Here is a 20,496-nt window from a genome sequence, read left to right on the forward strand (position 1 = left end):
CATGGTCTGTATTTATATAGCACCTTTCTAACCTTCATGAAAACACTCACAGCTGCTTCACACTACAGTTTTGACATTCATCCGTTCACATTTACTCCCTCCATTGGGTGCAGTTTCAACGTTTCAGCCAATCAGGTTGTTTTCTATGTTTATAGCGTGATCTCGTTACTTTACCTTCCATTTGGGTGGAAAGTCATGAGTAGGTCAACATCATGGTGCTGCACCACAATGATTTCAAGACTCGCTGCTTTGTTTCTGCTTAGTGGAGAGTGTGAGTGCATGTGCTGTGTGTTATTGTGTTATTCTGTATTCTGTATGAGGCGAGGCCTTGTGGCATTATCTCTTCATGGTATTGTATATATTTTGAATTCACTTTGTTATTTTTTCTCTCTCTTTTGTCCAGCTCTGATTTGCACTGCAGAGGCTCCTGTCCTGGTCTCTGTGACTGTGGTCAAACTTGGAGACAATGTGAATTTAACATGTCCAGTCTCGAGTGACAAGGAAGTATTATACTGGTATAAACAGCCTCCTGGACACATGCTGCATACAGTTGTTTCAAGAATAGTGAAAAATAAAATTGAACAATTCATTGATAAACGTTTTGCCTTCAAAAAAGTGAATAAACAGTATTTTCTCACCATCGTAAATGTGAGCAAAGAGGATGAAGCGACATACTTCTGTCAAACCGGAACAATGTATACAAATACATTTGTCAGTGGCACATTCTTGGCTGTGAACGGTAAAATAACTTCAACTATCTGCATCTGTGTGACAGTGCACACAGATCTGAAGTTGCACCAGCCTTTTTTCTAGTTTCATTCTTTTTTGTTTCTCTAAATCTTACAGATGAGAATCCAGAAAAGGTGTCCGGCCGCCCAGGACAACAGGTGACTCTGCAGTGTTCCCTCGTTTCCAAGAGCAAAGGAAACACAGTCCAGTGTCCTGGCAGAGACGGTGTTTCCTTGTTCAGAGCCGGCTCAGGATCAGGACTCTCCCGTCCCAACTTCATTTACGTTCACGAGAACTCTGACGATGATGATGATGGGACGCATCGCTGTGCTGTGCTCACGTGTGGAAACATCTTGTTTGGTAAAGAGACCAAAGTGGAGACAAGTACGTACAAACTTCAATTAAGTTCAGTAAATTTAGAGTATTTTTAATTCCCTTTAAAAGAGACATTAACCAGAATGTAGTTTTATTCTTTATTTATGAGAATAAAGTCGTAATATTGTAACCTGTAAGTTAAGTCGTAAACTTACGAATTTATTCTCGTAAATGTACTAGTTTTTCCTCAATGTGGCCCTAATACTCCGATGTAAAATATACATATAAATCTTTCCGGTGAAACTAAATATTTAGCTAATTTTCTCAGTAGTTTCTTAGTAGTGGCCTGGCCTTAATAAGAGCTGTTTGAATTCTCTGAACGCAAAGGAAAGTTAATATAAAATATAATAAAAAAATATAGAAATATAGAAACTACACCCCACAATTCCTTGCGGCAGAAAACATTCAAAGTGGCACAACTGCCACATACAAGCAAACAAAAAGAGCGACAAAGGGAATGGTTGTGTTTTATGCGACTAAGAATATTATTACTGTTTTTGTTATTAATTATTGCCATTATTACTTATATAGAGCTTTATAAACACAAAATTGCAGTGCAAAAAGTAGTTAATCCTTTGCTTATTAACATATTCCGTCCCATATCTTAATAATATGCTTGGATATTGTGGATATTTAGCCATAAATAAAAAAAAACCTCATAACAATTAGAAAATCAGGGAACATTAGGTGTAATCGTCTCCTCTAACAGCAGAGGGCGCCATCAGCCCAGTTTAGATCCACTGTTGTTGACCTTCAAACAGTTTGCAATACAGTGTTTCCTCAACTTTTTTTTTTTAAACCAAGGCTCTATATAAATCAAAGTCATTATAATTATGGGCTTGTTTTTTTTTCCCTTCTTCATCCCTTTAAAAACCGAGCGTAGCTGACAACACATTTGTGCAAGCGACACTGTTTGACTGTATGAACACCCGTACATGTGTTTCATAATGTTCAAATTTAAAATTTAACACTCAAAATCTGTTGTTCATGTACAACTGCAGGGTTTTTCTAAATAAACCATTTTGTTTTTCTTCATTTTAAATTGCAGTAAATTGTAAATAACAGCCAGATATTGGAAAATATTCTGGGGAAAATGGGCAAAAGCACAGTTACAGGACATGTTCTGGTACTTTTATGGTTGAAATTATTATTATTATTTTAAAATCACTACGTTTGCAAACGACAGGAATCTCAGTGAATTTTCAGTGAGTTTTTTTTTTTAAAAAAAGACAAACATTTGAGGAGTCAAAGTTACATGTCCTTTTTACATTTTTCAGAACAAGAATGGCACCTTGTTGTCGCTGTGCTCGGGGCTCTGTTGGCGCTCTGTCTGATTGTGATTGCCGTCCTTGTTCTCTCAAGACACTGAGGTCATGGTGTGGTCAGGTATGTTTAAGTGAAGTAAGTGTATATATATATATATATATATATATATATATATATATATATATATATATATATATATATGATGATAATAATTACATTTTATTTGTACATATTAAATAAGTGGACAAATCAAACACACAAAAGTTGAGATGAAATAAAATATATATTTATATTAATGAGTCCACTTCACTTTGATTGATTGCTGATTCCATATTGATAACAAGAGAAAGAGGCTGCGTTCTTGCATTAATTATGGATCAACAAATGCCTTTAGTCACGCCTGCTATAATATGTCAGATAAAAGAAAAACAACATCATTTAAAAGTTTTTGTTCTATTCCTTATAAGTGTTTCTCAAAATCAGTGATACATAATATTTAACAGCCATTGAAAACTTACTGAATTAAACCTGGAAATTAAAAAAACCCAACAGCACATGTATTAACTTATGTATTTATTTATTTATTTATTTATATTAAATGACCTTTCCCGGCCCTCCTGCTGTACCACAGTTGAAGTCACACTCTGTAGAATTGCCATTTTCATTCATTTAAAAAAAATTAAAAAAAGAGAGAAAGATTTTGCCAATTAGCCTATAGTGCTAATATAATATGTTATACATTCAGGAAATCACATTTATTTAACATTTTTGTTAGGGAATCTTCTCTAATAACGTTATTTGAGTATTTGGTAAAAGATTTTACATTTTATTTCACAGTATTTAACATTCATTTAAAGGGGACATATTATGCGAAATCAACTTTTTAACCATTTCAATACTTATATTAGGGACTCTGGAGGCCCTACCAGTCGCCGAAGTGTGGAAAAAGAATACTCATGTTACTAATGTTTTCGTGGTCCCGCTTAGTGTAAGTATAGGCGATAAAACACCAGATGTTGAATTCCCTGCGCTTATGATGGCAGCATGCGCATTTCACCGCGAATGTTACCGCCCCACCAGTAAGTTTACTTGGAGAGCTCCACCTTAGCTCCACCTGGTCCCTGCGAGAGTGCAGGCGAGGGAGGAAGAGCCGTATTATGTCAACGCGGAGGGACAAGTGTGCTGTTGGTGGCTGCACAGTGGAGCACAGTGTTTTACACAAACTTCCAGCCTCAGAGGATTTTATATATGAAGCTAATGTTCCGGATAAAGTCAGCAAACGTGTGTTCGTGTGTTCGCACCACTTCACATCAGACTGCGGCCAGCGGTCGCCGTATTTAGTCAGCGACCGTATTTCACCGACGTACAAACACACACATTGTTAAGAAAAGGTCACATAGAGCTCATAACTGACCATTCTGACACATCCTAATTAAAAATATTTGTTCAGTACGTCCTCCATGACCGGAGCACAGACTCAGTCTGATACAGTCACATACAGCAGCAGTTTATGCAGCTCGCGGCTGGTGCTGTTGATATGGTCAGAGAACTAGTGGAGGGAGCGGGAGAGGAATGGAGCGGAGGGAACAGGAGCTGAGCGAGTGAGCGCTGTAAAGAGGACAAATCAGAAACGCCCTGAAAGAAGTGGGTGTGTGTTTGCCTGTGTCTCATTTGCATTTAAAGGGACCATGCACAAAACCGAGCGTTCTGAAAGGGGCGGGTTTAGCAGTTTAATTGGGGAAATAGGGTATAATATGTCTCCTTTAACTCTTAAATCTCTCTTAAATGGAAATGTCAGGTCTATTAACAGTCACAGTGTTATTTTATATTTGACATGTGAAAACAGTGTCATTTTGGAAATGTAATAATATTCCCATGTATTTTGAAATTATAATCTCTAAAATAAATGTAAAAATGATGTTTAATTACAGTTTTTTTTTTTTTACAGTCACCGGTAAATATGAAGGAGGGAGGATTCTGAAAAATGAAGCGAGAAAAGCAAAGAGAGTGAATTTGAGGAGAAGAATGTATTTTATGAATGTTTCTTCAGCTTCTGTGCTCATCGCTGTGCTCATCACTGTGCTCATCACTGTGTGTAACCGCCAAACCCACAACCAACGCGGGGTTTTTTCTGTCTTGTTTTATTTTTCCACAGGATGTTTCAGGTCACATTTGTTCTGAGAATTGTTTATCAGTGGTTAGTGACTGCAGTCGTGTTTGATTTAAGGTTTGTCAGCTGTGGTGAACACAAATACTTTACAGTCTCACTTATTATCTCTGCAGGTGACAAACCACTGTGGTAATCATGTTTCTGTAACACTGAATGTTATTTTGAATGTGTCAACTTTCTAATGCATGCTATTGAAAACAAACCCTTAAATAAAAGGTTGGAAAACACATTCTGCAAATTTCCTATACACACACACACACACACACACACACAACCTTCGAGTTGAAATTATTATTATTTTAAAAAGTAATAAAAGCACAAGATATTTAAGTAAGAAGCATTTGATTCTGTACCTGATGAAGTGATCATGTCACAGGAGGAATCCAATGCTTGTGGTTCACCATGACACCATCGAATGTTCTCCCGTCTTGGAATCTTGATGCGTCACTGAATACCTAATTTCCTCATTTTGTTAATTAATTCACCAAATTAATGAATTCCCCGCAGCAGGGATTAACAGCTTCACGGCTTCCTGGCAAAATGTCTTTGTTTGGGTTCTGCAGTTGTTTGGGATTGCATGATGTCAGCCTCCAGCATTGTGTGTCTGTCATTGTCTTACAGGTGTGTGGAGCTCAGGTGCTTAAGATGACGAGAAACACCTGCTCAGGGTTTTTAATTAGAGGCTGAGTCATGAGGACATCAGTGACCTGCTGCTGCTGCTGCTGCTGCTGCAGCCTGAATAAATCAGTGCGAATGAAGGACTGACTAATACCACTTTATATTTGTGGCCTGACCACACAGTGAGCGCAGCTACGCTGAAATAAAGAAGTGCAAATCAAATCTTAGAACACACACGTCTGTTACTGAAGTCGGCCTCTGTTTATACACTGCTGCCATCTAGTGGTGACCAGTGGTGACACACACACACACACAGTATCAGGTGTGTTTTCTTTGATGTATGAAGCGTAATCATTTTCAAATGTAAACATATGTTCAGATTTGGTTGAAAACTTTAGTCATTTGATTGTTTCACTCACTAAGTTAACATCACGATAATAATGATCGTAAAATAACACATTTTGGTCATATTTCAGCATGTGTTCCATCACTGCTGTAAATCTGTGGTCAGTGAATGAATGAATGAATGAATGAATTAGTCAAGAACGCACACGTGAAGAAGATGGATGTAGTTTCAATGGTAGTTTAATTTTTTAACATTCAACTTAAGTATCAATCATCACTCACATATTCATGTTGTTTTTGTTAAAAAAACAGGACTTGGAAAACAGGAACAACTGAGTTTGTTTATATTTGTCTGGTCAATAATCACTGAGGTGTGTTTTTAACTCATTTCCTGTTCACAATGAGGAACTAACAAACCTTGAGTGTTGAGGAATGAAAACAGGAATGGAAAGAAAGAGTGGAGTGGACTTTTGGAAACAAAGCAACTATAAACTAAACAACACAGTAGTAGTTACATTATAGTATTCTGCCATGCTTGTTATTGTTGTGTTAGTTATTTACGATGTTGTTTTTTTTGGAGCTCTCTCTGTATTTACATCAATCACAGAGAGACTTTTACTTTGAAAGTCACACCATTAACATGTTACCAAACCTTTCAAAGTGTTAATTCACCGAAAACAACGGAACCTTTACAGTCACACATTGAAGATTAAAAGAAGAGATGTCACAGATGTCACATTAAACATGAGGGGAAAAAAACACTGTATCTCACACCTCGAGGACTGTGGCACGATTAAGGCTTCCCTTCTTTATTTGGCACGACTTCTTTGTTTGCTTTGGGATTTCTATACATTCCATAACACCCTGTTCTAAGGAAAGAGGGATCATTTAAAGGCCACGAGTGTGAAGTGAATAAACATCAATCCAAACATCTAAAATAAGAAAAATGATTCAGGTGTTGGATGTGTTTGCACTTCAAAAATGACTTACTCACAGGCACTTGGACTTCAAATACACACTTAACTTTTGACTTAATTATCTTAATTATCATATTTAAGGTAAGTGGAGTTGACGCTGATGGCTTCATTCCAAACAGTTTCCTCGTCCGGTCACAAAACATGGAACGGACAACGGACAAGGAAACTGTTGTGGCTCTGTAACGCTCGTGCAAACAAAGAACACTTTGTGACGAGCAGGAAGTAAGAATATACTGAATCGCCACCAGGGGGAGACACAACTGCTGGTTGTACTTCTAGTTTGATTTATAAAGTCAGTAAACATTTTCCTGAGCAGTTAATAATGATCTCAATCGCTATAGTTATGGGTCTTTTTCACTATAAAAGGATTTCGATTTTCTAAAGAAAATACATGATAGAGCACGACATATACAGTATGAATGAACACTGGTGTGATTGGCCGACGTTGTTGTCCAATAGGAGCCTGGTTGCAGGTCACGTCTGTGAATTTCAGATTTCCTTCTTAGGGGTCAAGAGAAAACAGCCAGTGACACACACATGTTCAACCAGAGAGCACAGTGACACACACATGATACTTCTTTCTTATTCCAAAGATAGATTTCATTAAAAATGACTCAGTTTAGACCCGGTATAGACTCGGTATGCTGGTTTAAATGGATAAAGCTGCAGTCGGCAGGATTTTTGGCGTCACTGATGCCACAATTTCCTTTTAGCATCAAGTTATTTGACACAGAACGAGACTCTGCACCTCCTCTGTTCAAAGTCTCACAATGAAATCTGTTGCATGCTGGGGGGGTTTTGAGAAAGAAGACAGGGGGCGCTGTCTTTGGATGCTGGATCACTAATACGGCAAATAAACAGAAGCTGCCGTCTGTCTGTGTGAAAGGAGCTGGAGACAGACAGTGAGCGTGGCAATCCCCAAAACAGTCCTGCCGACTGTAGCTTTCAATCCCCGACTACGGAGTAACGAGCTGCTGATGAACAGTGAACGTCTATTTTCCACAATTTTCCATGTCAAAGGTCACACGGTGGCTCCGGGTTCTGGTGCAGCAGCAGCGGCAGCGGCGGCAGCAGCAGCAGCAGCAGCAGCAGCAGCAGCAGCAGCAGCAGCAGCAGAAGCAGCAGCAGAAAACCACAGATTAAGACAAACAACAACTGTGAAATCGTCTCTGTGGAAAGAGTCTTTTTGTGTTTTTTTCTGGAAAAAAAACTCACATGTGAGGATGACGTCCATTATATAGTGAAGCAGGTTAGCGAGGCACATACAGTCCCCCCCAATCCCCCCCCCCCAGCCTCCGAGAGAGGGCAACAAGAGCGCCACCTTCTCCTCACAGTGGAATCCACGGAGCTCGTCCCTCAGTGTCCACAGTGTCCTCCCCTCACGTCAGCACTCACATTAACATCATGCAAATACACTTAGAAATATAAAATTCATTGGGTTAGGGTATATATTTATATAGATTTATACATACATATAAATTCATATACTTTTAAAGGAATGTTAATCTTGCGTTGTACTTTTTCTTCCTCTTCTTCTTACAAGGTACAAAATTACTTTTTTTTATTATACTATGCGACACATTATATCATCAACATTTAAAAAAAAAACAAAAACAACAGCTCATCAGTCCTTTTATCATCTTTTAGAAAAAAAATCCATAATAAAAATAAGTTCTATGTTTTTTTCTTACTTATATCTTACAATATATTTTCTCTCTGTCAAAAACACGCACACATGTCCCATTTTTCTTCTTTTTTTTGCTCTTGTTTGGTTTCTGTTGGCAGCAAATTGGCGGCGGTCGAAACTGAACGTGGTAAAAACAATACATCACATGTTGCTCATCATCATCATCATCATCATCAGGGTGGAGAAAAAACCTCTCTCAGAGCGACAGCCTTTGTTTGATTTGACGTGTAGAATTCACAAAAATGGCAGCGGTGGGTGTTGCAACGAAAACAAAAACAAAAAAAACAGCGGCGCTGTTACAACGGGCACTTGGAGCAGCCACACTCCAGAGCCGTCTCCATCTCCTCCGAGTATGAGGTGCCGTCAGTGCAGCGGAAAACCACCTTCCTCCTCCTGTTCTTGGTGACGCCGCAGCAGACGCCGGGCGGCGCTGCGGCCTGGCAGGATCGGGGACAGTCCATGCGGGGGATCTTGCTGGTGGACGTACATGTTCTCATGGCGTGGTGACGCTTCAGCTGCTCCCGCACCATCTCCCCCTGACACGTCAGCTCTGATGGAGACAGAGAAGGGAGAAGCATGTGAGATGGAAAATCCACCTCCATCCTCTCCTGATCGCCATCGTTTCTCTATCTTACCCGCGTCACAGGTTGCTCCGCTGTATCCAGGATGACACTGGCAGAGCGGCTCTCCTGCCTCTGACACGCGGCACTCTCCGTGTCCGCAGCGCTGCCCCCTGCAGGCCGCGGGCTCCTGTCGCCGGTCACAGTACTGACCCTGGTATCCTTGACTGCACTGGCAACTGTAGGACTGACCCTTTGCCACACACACACCATGTACACACCTGGAAGAAGAAGAGCGTGGATGAGAAGATTCATTCATTCATTCTTTGAATCCATATCTTTGTTTTAATACTGAGTTTGTTGGTGAATAGAATGAAACTTCTGCATGAATTTCTGTTTCTGCAACATGAAAAAGGAATAAACGGAGTATAAATCAGGCTTCACTGTGCATTTACACGATAAAAACCATCACAAACAGCTGCTCATCTCCTGTAGAGCTGAGGAAACTACCTTTTATTTTGGCAGAGCAACAGAGCCTCAGTACTTTAACCCACAAATGAATAAATTGCTGTGGGAATAACACACAACTCCTTATATGGACATCCTGCGTGTGTGTGTTTATAGGTCACATCTTCAGGCTTTACAAAATGTGTGTTTTCGTCTTCTTATGTGTTGTTGAGTCAAAGTTATGTTGTGTGTATGTAATGTAACGTATTTTTAAATTTCACAAATTCAATCCGATATGTTTTCCTAAGTTAGTTAGTACTTTTTGCTTTAACTTATAGCTGTGTTTATATAGAAAGAAATCAGATTGCCTATAGGTTGTGCTGAAAAAGAGGTTAAAAACACTCTATATTGCACATTCTTATAACCTCTGTATAAACATTTTAACATAGTGTGTTCTGAGGGTTAAAGGGAACTGACTTAAATGCAGTATATTGAAATGAAAAGAAATTATGCAACGGAGCAAAAAATTGAAAATAAAAATAAAGCAAAATTAATATTGAAAAGCTTGAAAAAAGACAGAGGCATCATGAGTGATTCAGTTTGGAAGTGTCGGCTCGTATCTGCTCACCTGCTGTTCTGACACGGGTTTGGCGTTGTCATCTGTTCGCACAGAGCCCCGCTGCGGCCTGGAGGGCAGTCACATGTTACTCCCATCTCTCCTCCCTCCCTGCACAAGCCCTGTGCACACACACTGCAGGTGTGACAGCCTGCGAGGATACCATCAACCTGCAGACACGTCGAAAAAGAACACTGTCAGTGACTCTTTGGTTTGAGGTGTTGATGTTGCATGAAAGTGTGAGTTTAAAGGGCTCTGTTGACTTCATGTAAGTCAGGAAATGAATTGAACTGTTTTCATTAGTCAGCCATTATTTTTTGTTGTTGCTCTCTCTTGTCATACAGACTAGCTTTGGTAACTGTTTGTGCAAATGTTTGCCTGAAGGGTGTTTCTATTGTGCAGGACTGAAGAATCTCTCGCCGCGTGATCACCTTGACGTTGACTCCTTGCGGTCGCCCTCCCGCCGTGGCTTGGTTACTCAAATCTTGCAGCTCCCCGTTGATTTGGACATTGTGGATGCAGCCATTAAAAGCCTGAGGCGAACGCTCGGGGCCTGGACGTAGACCTGAGGCCACCACCTGGGATGGTACGCCTGGGAACAGGACAGGAAGACGTGAACAAAGAACAAGAATAAAGACAATATGAGATTTAAAGAATGGACAGAAATTGGAGCAAAAAGAAAGTAAAATGAGACGGTTGTTGCTTGGACACTCATTTACAGTATCACTGTAAAGAAAACCACACCAGAGCTCTCGCTGTTGCACAATGCCCTGTTTGCTTTCTCTTTACTTGCTTTTTTTTCCAAGGAAAAATTGAACAAGACAATTGTTTTTGTACCCCTTGCTGGGGATGTGGTGTGTACTTTTGTGTATGTGTATTTCCATTTTGCGGGCGAGCGTGCTGAATGCGTGACAAATGTGTTTACAGCTATGAAAGAGCATCAAAGCGTCGGCGAAACAAAGGCAAATCTGAAAGCCAATTGCTGTGTTGTGTCCGTGTACACGTGTTTGTCTGCGTGCGCACGTACCTCCGATGTACAGCTGAGTGTTGTGGTCGACGGACGGCTGGCGCGCGAGTTTGCCCAGACTCTTGGGGGTTCCGTTGTCCACCACCAGGCTCAGCGAACGGTTCTGAATCACCAGCTCGACCGTGTGGAAAAGCCCGTCATTCACCGACTCCACACTGTTAGAGAAACAGGAGGAGAAAGGATCCCATTATCATGAGTTACACTTGAGTTTTTTTTACCTCCTGACAGGAGGACTTGTGAGGGAAAAGCATGACAGGGCAATTTGAAAATGCCAGACACAAAACAGACGTCAAACATGTTTCTCCTTGTTTTGTTGTGTTTGTAAGTGGAGACCAAACCTCATGAAAACAAGATTGATTTGTTGAAGATTTGTTTTGAAATGTTATTCTCAGATATAAAACAGATCAATTAGATCCTCATTACAGTGTTCTTTTGAGAGGAGATTAAAATGTGCCGTTGATTTTTAGTCATGTTTTCCAGCAACGATGTTGATGTCCAGAACTGATCTCCATGCGGCCGCTTACTCATTGTGATGGATTTGTTCCTGGAGAGCGAGTGAACACTGATAAAATCTAATGGTCAGAGTCAGTTAGTTTAGACCCATGTGGTATAAAACAACTTTATTATATCTTTTTTGGTATAGGAAATGGTAACTTTCCACTGAAGAGGAGCCTGCAATAAACCTGGATCATGACCTTTTGCACCGCGTCTGACCCTAGAAACAAAATGTGTGTGTTTGTGTATAACTGTGTGTGTCTGAGATTTCCCACTAAGTGGTTTTTTGCTGGAGGGGATACAGACAGCTATAGAGACAGTGGTTTGGCTCAGCCGGGGGGGGGGGGGGGGGTTTGTCGACTGTGCCTTCGTTCACCCTAGTTCCTCCGTCTCTGAAGCCGGAGAGAGCAAGCAGAACATCAGAAACACAAAAGAACAAGTGAAGCCACTCTCTTCCGTTGGTGGTCTGCTGCGGACTCCCACAGCTCCACATCAACACAATACATCCCTTTGTCTGCAGCTGCTCATCGGCCAAATTAACCGAGGACTCAGCCTCTGACTGACAGCTGTTTACAGAGCGCTCAGGTTACAGTGATGCTGCAGCAACAGCCAATGGAGCAGGGACGTGGGATGTGGAGGCGGGTCAACCTGACTCACTCAGAGATGTAGAACACGTAAATGTTGACAGTATGAACATTTATTGTCTAAAACTGACTGAAACGTACTGCTAGGCCATTAATAATAGACAAATAAAATTATCTTAGGGGGTGAAAGGTGGGGAACACGCCCTGGATAGGTCCATCAGTCCATCACAGGGCAAAACAAACCTATTTTCAGATGGGTCCACAGTTTGCTGATTCATCCTCAGCTCCACATGACTATGTTTTTCTCAGTATCGAGGTGATCAGGATAAATGCTACTGCTAGAAGAAGAAAGAGCTAAATATCTCTGTCTCTGTTCAGGAAGCATAAACAGGCAGAATAATAACATCAATAACATGGAAATCAAGTTACAAACTGCAGCTTTAAAATGTGTGTAAAAAAAAGAAGAAGCAGAAATGATTAACAATTACTGATTTACTTATTTGTATTTGTCTCTTCTGCACTTGTGAGATCACTAGTGAATCAGATTACAGGACTTAATTAAAGCTATTTTGTCTTAAATTGGTGTGTAAATGAAGCATTTCATGGTTTATAAGGTCAGAGCAGTGGCGGTTGCTGGTCTGTGAAACAGGGGAAGCTCATTTCAGGCCCAGTTTGCCGAGTAAATAAACACACGACGAGCTGCTGTTTGTTTCTAGACTCTAGATTTGTTTCTAAAACTCTGTGTGGGACTGAGGCAGAAAAGGCTCCGGTGTCGTGTATATTTCTACAGCGCTGTCAATCAAAAAGTGGTTCTGCCTGTCAGACAGTACACGCTCGTCCACTGCTCCACTGACTCACAGAGAAGCTGAGCTTCCCTGGAAGTGACGGTTTTTGCTGCATTTTAATACATCATGCTAATGAAGCACGAGAAGAAAATTGTGCCAGATGATCTGCAATAAACAGCTGATTCTTCTTGTGTACTTTTATTAATTTAAGGTAAATACAACAGCACATGTTTGACCATTTGTTTCATGACATTTTAGAGGAGGCAGCACTTCCGTTGCTGTCACAGAGCAATCACCTCTGGGTCAGAGTTACCCTAACATGTGACCTTTTGTCTAATCTGTTTAATCCAAATTTAAAGAAATCCCCATGAAAGTTTCCCAGGCCCCCGAAACACGGGTTTCCCTGGTAACTTGGTCACACAGACATAGAAACAAAGTCACTTATGCAATCAGCTGTGGCATAAAACCCACTGTTCTCCTGGACATGGGTCCAGTTCAGCATTTAGCTGGTGGTTTCTAAAATAAGAGATGCTGCTTCATGGTAGACTCAACAAAGACACAAACATGGTTTCCATTAGGAACCATGTAATTTAATAATGGTCTCAAACAGGCCTGCTGCTACGGAGCAAAATGATGGTCTGTTAGATTAGTTTGCTACCTCATCTTCTCCCTCTTCTATCTTTACTTTGTAATCCGTTTTATATCTCCTATTATTTTCACCCCGCTCGCTGGGCTTCTTTTTTTCTCCGTAAATTATCCTTGTCTGTTTTTGCTCTACTCTCTCCTCCTTCCATTTCTTAATATCATCTGACAGTTATTTCTACTTCTCCCCCCACCGCCCCCCACCCCCCCCTTTTTTAAGGTTCTCCACCCTTACCCGTAAAGCTCTTAATCCTCAATCAAATCTGTTCAAGTGTCTGGAAATTTCAATAAAACACGCAGCTCACACTGTTGAAGAAAATCCTCAAATTGATTTTTTTTCAGCACAGGTTTGCACACACACACACACACACACACACACAAAAACTTGTTTTTATATCTTAGTGAGGACACATCATAGACATTGTGTATTTCCTAGCCCCTTACCCTAACCTTAACCATCACAACTAAGTAAGACCCTGGTATACTTCCGTGCAGTGCGCATCGCCTATTGTGGACCCTGGTATATCTGACTTCACCATCTGGTGGCGGTACAAGTCTGGGCGCAAGGAATAGAACGCATTTTTTACCAAAGAAGAAGAGAACGATGCTACAGCTCCCTAAGACGCGTCTGGTTCGAGTGGCTCATCAGCTGAAAGGTCAGTCGGACAGGAGAGTCGGGGTGTCAGCCAGGTCGAGGCTCAGATGACTTTCCTTGGTGGCTACTTCTTCGGTTGTCGCAATGTGTTTTTCTGCTTGGTGAGCGGGGCTTAATACTCCACCTATCAGTGGGGCGGAAATTCATGCATGCACTGACCACGCGCACCCAACACACTCTTTGCGCATGGTTCCAAAATCTGGGCAAGTGCTTATGATGCTTATGATGCATGCTGGGTCGAGGTATACCAGGGCCTTTTACCCTGAAAAAGCACTTTAAAGGTGTGGGGCCCAGACACAACGTCCCCACAAGGTCAAAATGTCATCACACAGATACAAATACAGTACACATACACATAGACACAGGTTTGTGCAGCTATTCTTCTTAGGATACTGCATTGACTTCCATCAATTCATTTGGACAGCCTTATCCAACAAAGCCTTGTCCCTAACCTTCATTCAATTTAACTGCATTTGTATTGTGCCACATACATTATCTAAAGGCACTGAGCTGCACAACAGTTCACACAATGAGCAAGCACTAAAGGCATCAGTTAGTGGAGAGAAAAGAAAAGCTCCCTTTTAACAGGAAGAAGAAATCTCTGACAGAACCAGACTCAAGGATGTGCAGCCATCTGCCTCGACCGGTTGTGGTGAAAGGGAAACAAATGGGGGACAAAGGAGAGGTGGGGGGGACAGAAAGGGAAAGAGAGAGGCGAGGCAGAGACAGAATAGAGAAACCAGGAGCAGATATATAACAGAGGTTCAGTTAGGGCAGTTCTGAATGTTTATAGTAAGCAGTAGCATCGACTGTTTAAAAGATGTACTGATATCAATTTGATTCATAGCATAATAATGATGAAAATACTATCATTATTAACAATAATAGCCTTAAACACAACTAGTTAATATCTAACCATAACCTTAACCACAATATAATCTTAGCCCTAAGCTTCCTCAGAAATGAGGTTCTACTTCATTAGGACCAGATTTTGGTCTCCATGAAGACTATTGGTCCTCACAAGATCAGTGTTTATGCACTCACACACACTACATCTGCTGTGACACCAGAGTTACACCGGGGGGCAGTAGATGACTAATGAACACTGCGGAACCATCTGACATGAGCATGTTTGTTTCTTTCTGAGTGAATATAAATATTGTTATATGAACACATATGGTTTTTCACTTTTACTCTGCAAACATGAACATGTAATATATTTATAATATGAGAGACTGTGTGTGTGTGTGTTGAATTTTCTTTGTGGTTGTGTGCGTTTGCCCTGTGTATTGTTAAAAACACGTCATCATGGACGTTCAATAAAAACAAACACACAACCAAAGCAGATATAAACGCCTCCTCCCTCTCTCACCCTCACAGGGTTCGGTTAAAGCCACATGGGGACGTCAGTTTCCTGTCAGTCCAGAATCAAACACACCCTCAGTGAGCAAATGCACATTACTCACACACACAAACAAACTTGGCAAATAATTAACTTCCTTCCACCAAAAACTTGTCTCCGTTTCATATAAATGAATCAAACAAGTAATTACAGGTCGTTGACTTTATCTCAAACTTGGAAATCAAACAACAGAGCAGATCCACTTACACTGTTAAATCTAATTAAGCACCGCTGCTTACTTTATTTATTGTGTTTCTATCACCACATTTGTGTGTGTGTGTGTGTGTGTGTACGTGCACGTAACAGTGAAGCTTCTGTGTTTTTACTCTTTGGCTTTCGACCCAGTATGAGACATTGGTTTTTATCTTTTTTTTATAGCTTTATTGTATCACTTGTTCATTTGTGTTGTATTTATACTTTCTACAGTATTTTATTGTTTTATTGTATGTTTTATTGTTTGATGTTAGGTTTATGATGTCATTTTTATTTATCTCTGATGTACAGCACTTTGTTTCAGCTGTTTTTTAAAGTGCTTTATAAATAAAGTTGGAATGGAAATTGGAGTTCATAATCCATGCACACACACGCACACACACACAGGATACGACACATTTCTTTATGTGTCTCTCTTTTTGTGTCTTTTCTCTTTTTAGATCAAGCTTGTGAATATTTTTTTTTACGTTTCTGAGTCTGCATTTGTGTCTCAGTCTGCATGTGTGCTTGGGAAACTAATTTGATTAAAATGATGTTCAGCAGACAAGCCACCAAGTCCCATATTGCCTTTGTAACCCCAATTAGTCACTGCTGAGACGGCAGCTACTGAACAACTGCTCCTTCTGTTTTTCTTTCCCCTGTTTTTTCAGCTTTCATTAAACCAGAGCCACCAGTTTGAATGGGAGTCATACTTTTCAGTGCGGGTTTGTCGCGTTCTGACATTTGCGTTGAGGAACAAGTGCTTTGTTGTTTCAGGACTGTGAGGTTTTCGGTATTAGAATGTTTGGATTGCCTCTAAGTGTTTTAAAGCTTCACGGTGTCTGTTTTTACCACAGCTCTGTGGTTTTTAAAAGCCGAATTAAGGTTAGACACACAGACAGTCACTTTGCTGATGTACAGTGCGTCTGGACACAAAATCATTTGTAAGACCTGTACAACTTGGATTTACTGTGACAACCAAAATATAAATATGCATATCATAGCTCTAAAGTGTGTAACCTCTACTTTAGTTTATGTTATTGCACATATTTAGGGGAAATACCGTTGGGTTGATTTGTCAGTCTGTGTAAAAAAAAACCCCACATGCACATCCACATGTAATAAGATATAATACATCAGCTCAGCAAAAGGTTTTAATGTTTATTTTGGACAGGGCAGTGCAGCTTGTGCGGCGATTCATCTCAGTCGTGCCCTGGTTCATTGGGAACAAATTTGCAGGACACAATCCTTCACTGACTTGATTTTGGCTGTTGCTGTTCTGTCATAGATGTGATAGTATACCTTCATTTGTTATTCGTTTAAAGCTGTTGTTGCTTCAGTTTTCATTGTCAAATGACTTCACACAACGCTGATTACAAACAAGCGCCTACAAGAAGATCGAGAAGTAAATTCTTCTGCTCGAAAAATGTTCAGCAGTTTGACGGAATTGATGCTTCTTCCACCTGCCTGGCCCTGCACTGCTGCTGCTGCTGTATAAACACCTCAGTCAAGTCTGATAGTATTGCCTGACAGACCCACTTTTCAGATGAAGGATGCAGCACACACTCAAAAAAAAACACCATTCAATGATTAATGAAGGTGCAAAAGGCAAGACTGAGTGCAGGCATGTCAGAAAAACAGACCATGACAACAAGCATTTGACATTATACCACGACTTCAGGAGAAATACTTTCTTTGGAAGTAAAACCTGCATGTTCTGTATTGTCATCCACTCTTTAAAACCCTTCCTCTCTCCATTTCCATCATCCTTTTCCCAACTGTCCATCATCATCATCCCGTTCTTGTCTCTCTCTCTCCATTCTTTCCACTGTATCCATCCATCCACTGCTTCAGCCTTGCTTTAAAATCCCTTTCTCTGTCCGTGAACCCGCTCATCCCCACGTCCCTCCCTCTGTCACTCGCTGATGAATAACAGTAGATGTGCTGTCTTTGACGCGATAGGAGATTAGTATGGCATTTAGTAAAGGGCAGCGCATTACTATGCAACAAACACATTCTTCACAGTCCACCCATTAACCCCAACACACACACACACACACACACACTTTACTTTCTGTGACAGGTGGACAGGTGTGCATGCAGACATGTGTGGATTGTTTGTTACCAGGGACAGCACAAATACACTGTGGACTGCACATATTCACATATTCATACCTGGAGCTGTGTATAAAAACGACAGGCCTTCTTCAAGCGGGTCTTTTAAATTACATACACAAAAGTATCACGGTCAGTGTTTCCCCCATTTAAAGAATTATCAGTGCATTTTAGTCTTTATAACATACTCTACATAGTCCTTGCTAATGGTTACACACAGTGATTTACAGGTGCTGTTAATGTGTCAAGAAATAAATACAGTAACACAGCAACAAGGGCAGTAAAGATGAAGAATGCGCCGTCAAAGTTAACAATGCAGGATTGTAAATGTACCTGAAGGTGGTGTAACTTTTCCAATTACATACAGCATATGGAAGGAAATGCATTCAACACATTTGAGTGTACAGAGCAGCAGATCTCTTCGATAAAGAGGGATCCACATTGCTATTACTTTTACATTTGGACTGTGTGCGCTTATCTTAACGTAAAACTAAATTAGTAATAAACATTAGTTTACACTGCATTATGTTTCAGCCCACACTGCCCTGGCAGTCTGGATTTTTTGAAAAGAAAACCAAGTCAACCAGAGTCAACCGAGGGCCTGGCACCGCTCCCTGACTCTCAACTGCACGACCACAGCGACTGCATGGACGGTGCCACATTTGGGATCTGCCAGGATTGATGCGCTCAGTCTGTGATGGTTAAATTGCTACAGTTGTCGGTGGGACATTGTGCCTGTGAACTGCTGAACCATGTGGTTTGAGTCAGCTTACAATGTATTTCCAAATGAGGACAGATAAGTTTGGTCATTTGCAAAAGCTCAGACTCATGCAATCAAATGATGGCACATACCAAGGAATACATAAAGGCCAGCGGTAAAATGAGTAACAGGCTTGGAGATGGGCCCCGTTTCATCCCAGTCTGCTAACGCAACATGAACAAAACATATAGGCAGTGTAGGAGCCAGAGTTGAGTTAGTTTAGGTCAGTTTAGGTTAGGTCGGGTGGTTAGGTTGTTACAATGTAATTTATGAACAGCTGAAGTAGTTAACTGTTGGCCTTAAGCTTTTGATTAAATATTCTCACAAGGAAAGGAATGTGGCTTTGTGGCCCTTCTGATGTCATTGTTCTTTAGATAAAAGCTACCATGGACACTTTGATATCTTTGACGGCTATGATAACACGGATTGGGAGATATGTACTGAAAAATATCTAGCAGTTTGGTGGATGTGAAGCGTTGTCTTACTGTTGGAATCTATAGATCGTCATTCACAACCTGGAACATCAAGGGAATATTTCTATGTGTTGTTGATCCTAGAGAAGCTCGGATACATGTGGATAAAAATTTAACTTGGATGTAGGCAAGTGGAAATAAATGTGCAAACTCTTTACGAGTCAAGCCAATTGGAACCTGCCTACAGCTAACGACTATTCAGTGGCTTTGGAATTAAGTGTACTTTCGCCACTACAACAAGTCAAAAAACCTCACATCGTTATAGATCTGGGTGCGGACACGATCACCCAAGGAGGACTATATTGCCACGGGGGACAGCGACCTTGGGAGCAAGAAAAGGCTTAGAGTGGTCAGCTGCTTAAGTCTGGATAAGTTGGAAACCTCTGAGTTTAACTCCTCGGTAAGCATTACCTTGCTGTTACTGAAGCTTTAAAGCCAGCAATGGCGGATTCGCTAATCGGTGATGAGGGAGGCTCATCAGACATGGGGGCACACACACCTACAGGAAAAGGCCCCAAAGAACACTTGCAGCAATATATCGCTGCAAAAATATCAACTACAAAGGAGAACCAGATAGAACGTCTCATGGAAGACGACAACAATCGTGTTCAGCAGGATGAAATGAAGAGTTATAAAAAACTCCATGAAGAATTCATTGAGCTAAATCAGGCTGTAAACCACTCCATGGGCGAAGATGAGTTTGAGGTAGACCAGACATCCTGGTTCGAGCCTAAAGCATCTTGCTGCCGAGACTTTGTAGCAAGAGCAGAGGTCTGGGTTGAGGAAGTAGAAGTCCGTGAAGAATTGATAAGGACAAGTGTAAAGGACACAACTCCTTTGGACAATGTGTCAAAGGAGCTGTGTTTGCTCCTTTGTTTCTATTTTTTCTTTTACATTTTTTTCCTCATTGTCTTACCCTCTGTCTGTCCATTCTTTCACCCCCACCAGCCGTGGCAGGTGTCAAGTTAACAAGACCAGACAAGGCTAATTCCCTGACTCACTTAGTGGTTTACTTTACCCTTCTTTTCTTCCCTCTCTTTCACTCCATCCCTCACTCCTCTCCCTCATCCTGCCGTTCAACCATGTCTCGTGGTATTTTCAATTCAGCTGCTTCTATCCATCTGTTTTTGCCCCTTCTGTTTCTTCTCTGGCAGGAAACCAGGTCTACCCGGTTATCTCTGTATCAAGTTTGGATGCTACTTCATTCATGTTTTCAGCCCAGCTTTAGTCTGAAACTGTTTCTTACTGTCTCTTTATTCATGTCTGCGTCCCCTCCTCATGTCCTCTTCTTGACTTCCACAGAGTGAACCCATGGCAATATTCACGTTAACATAATTGTTTTGGAAATAAGCGGTTTCTGCACATTACGAACCCATTTCTTTTACGAGAAGAAATATAATCTGGAAAGTGGAAATTGGAAAGTGTGCAGCCTCCAAAAATTCTACAGCACACTTGATAGACTTGACAGGGAGACAGTTGCTTTTATGACCAATAAACCTGTCGTTCTAAACAGGTGATTTATTGGCATACATCTGCCACACTCAAGCCTCCTTAACAGGTCACATTGTCGACCAGT

General features: G+C 40.9%; 2 protein-coding genes across 3 annotated transcripts in view; one reads left to right on the top strand and one right to left on the bottom strand.

Moving 5' to 3' along the window:
- Positions 1 to 36: 36 nt before the first annotated feature.
- On the top strand, positions 37 to 4,661 carry LOC131472219 (uncharacterized). Its single transcript, XM_058649143.1, has 5 exons — positions 37 to 271; positions 404 to 739; positions 847 to 1,113; positions 2,382 to 2,490; positions 4,319 to 4,661. Exons 1-4 carry the CDS (start codon positions 37 to 39, stop codon positions 2,471 to 2,473), a joined length of 930 nt encoding a protein of 309 aa, XP_058505126.1. The 3' UTR covers positions 2,474 to 2,490; positions 4,319 to 4,661.
- A 1,064-nt stretch (positions 4,662 to 5,725) lies between these two features.
- slit3 (slit homolog 3 (Drosophila)) overlaps positions 5,726 to 20,496 on the bottom strand; it is a 234,015-nt gene continuing 219,244 nt past the window's right edge. For both annotated transcript variants that reach the window (XM_058649322.1, XM_058649323.1), the window contains 5 exons: positions 10,818 to 10,972; positions 10,222 to 10,382; positions 9,803 to 9,960; positions 8,803 to 9,008; positions 5,726 to 8,717 (listed from right to left, as the gene is read on the bottom strand). In XM_058649322.1, coding sequence (XP_058505305.1) covers positions 8,464 to 8,717; positions 8,803 to 9,008; positions 9,803 to 9,960; positions 10,222 to 10,382; positions 10,818 to 10,972 — 934 coding nt within the window. In that variant the 3' untranslated portion in view covers positions 5,726 to 8,463. The remainder of the gene's footprint in view (positions 8,718 to 8,802; positions 9,009 to 9,802; positions 9,961 to 10,221; positions 10,383 to 10,817; positions 10,973 to 20,496) is intronic.

This window comes from Solea solea, chromosome 14 (genome assembly GCF_958295425.1).
Source record: "Solea solea chromosome 14, fSolSol10.1, whole genome shotgun sequence".
Taxonomy (NCBI): Eukaryota; Metazoa; Chordata; class Actinopteri; order Pleuronectiformes; family Soleidae; genus Solea; species Solea solea.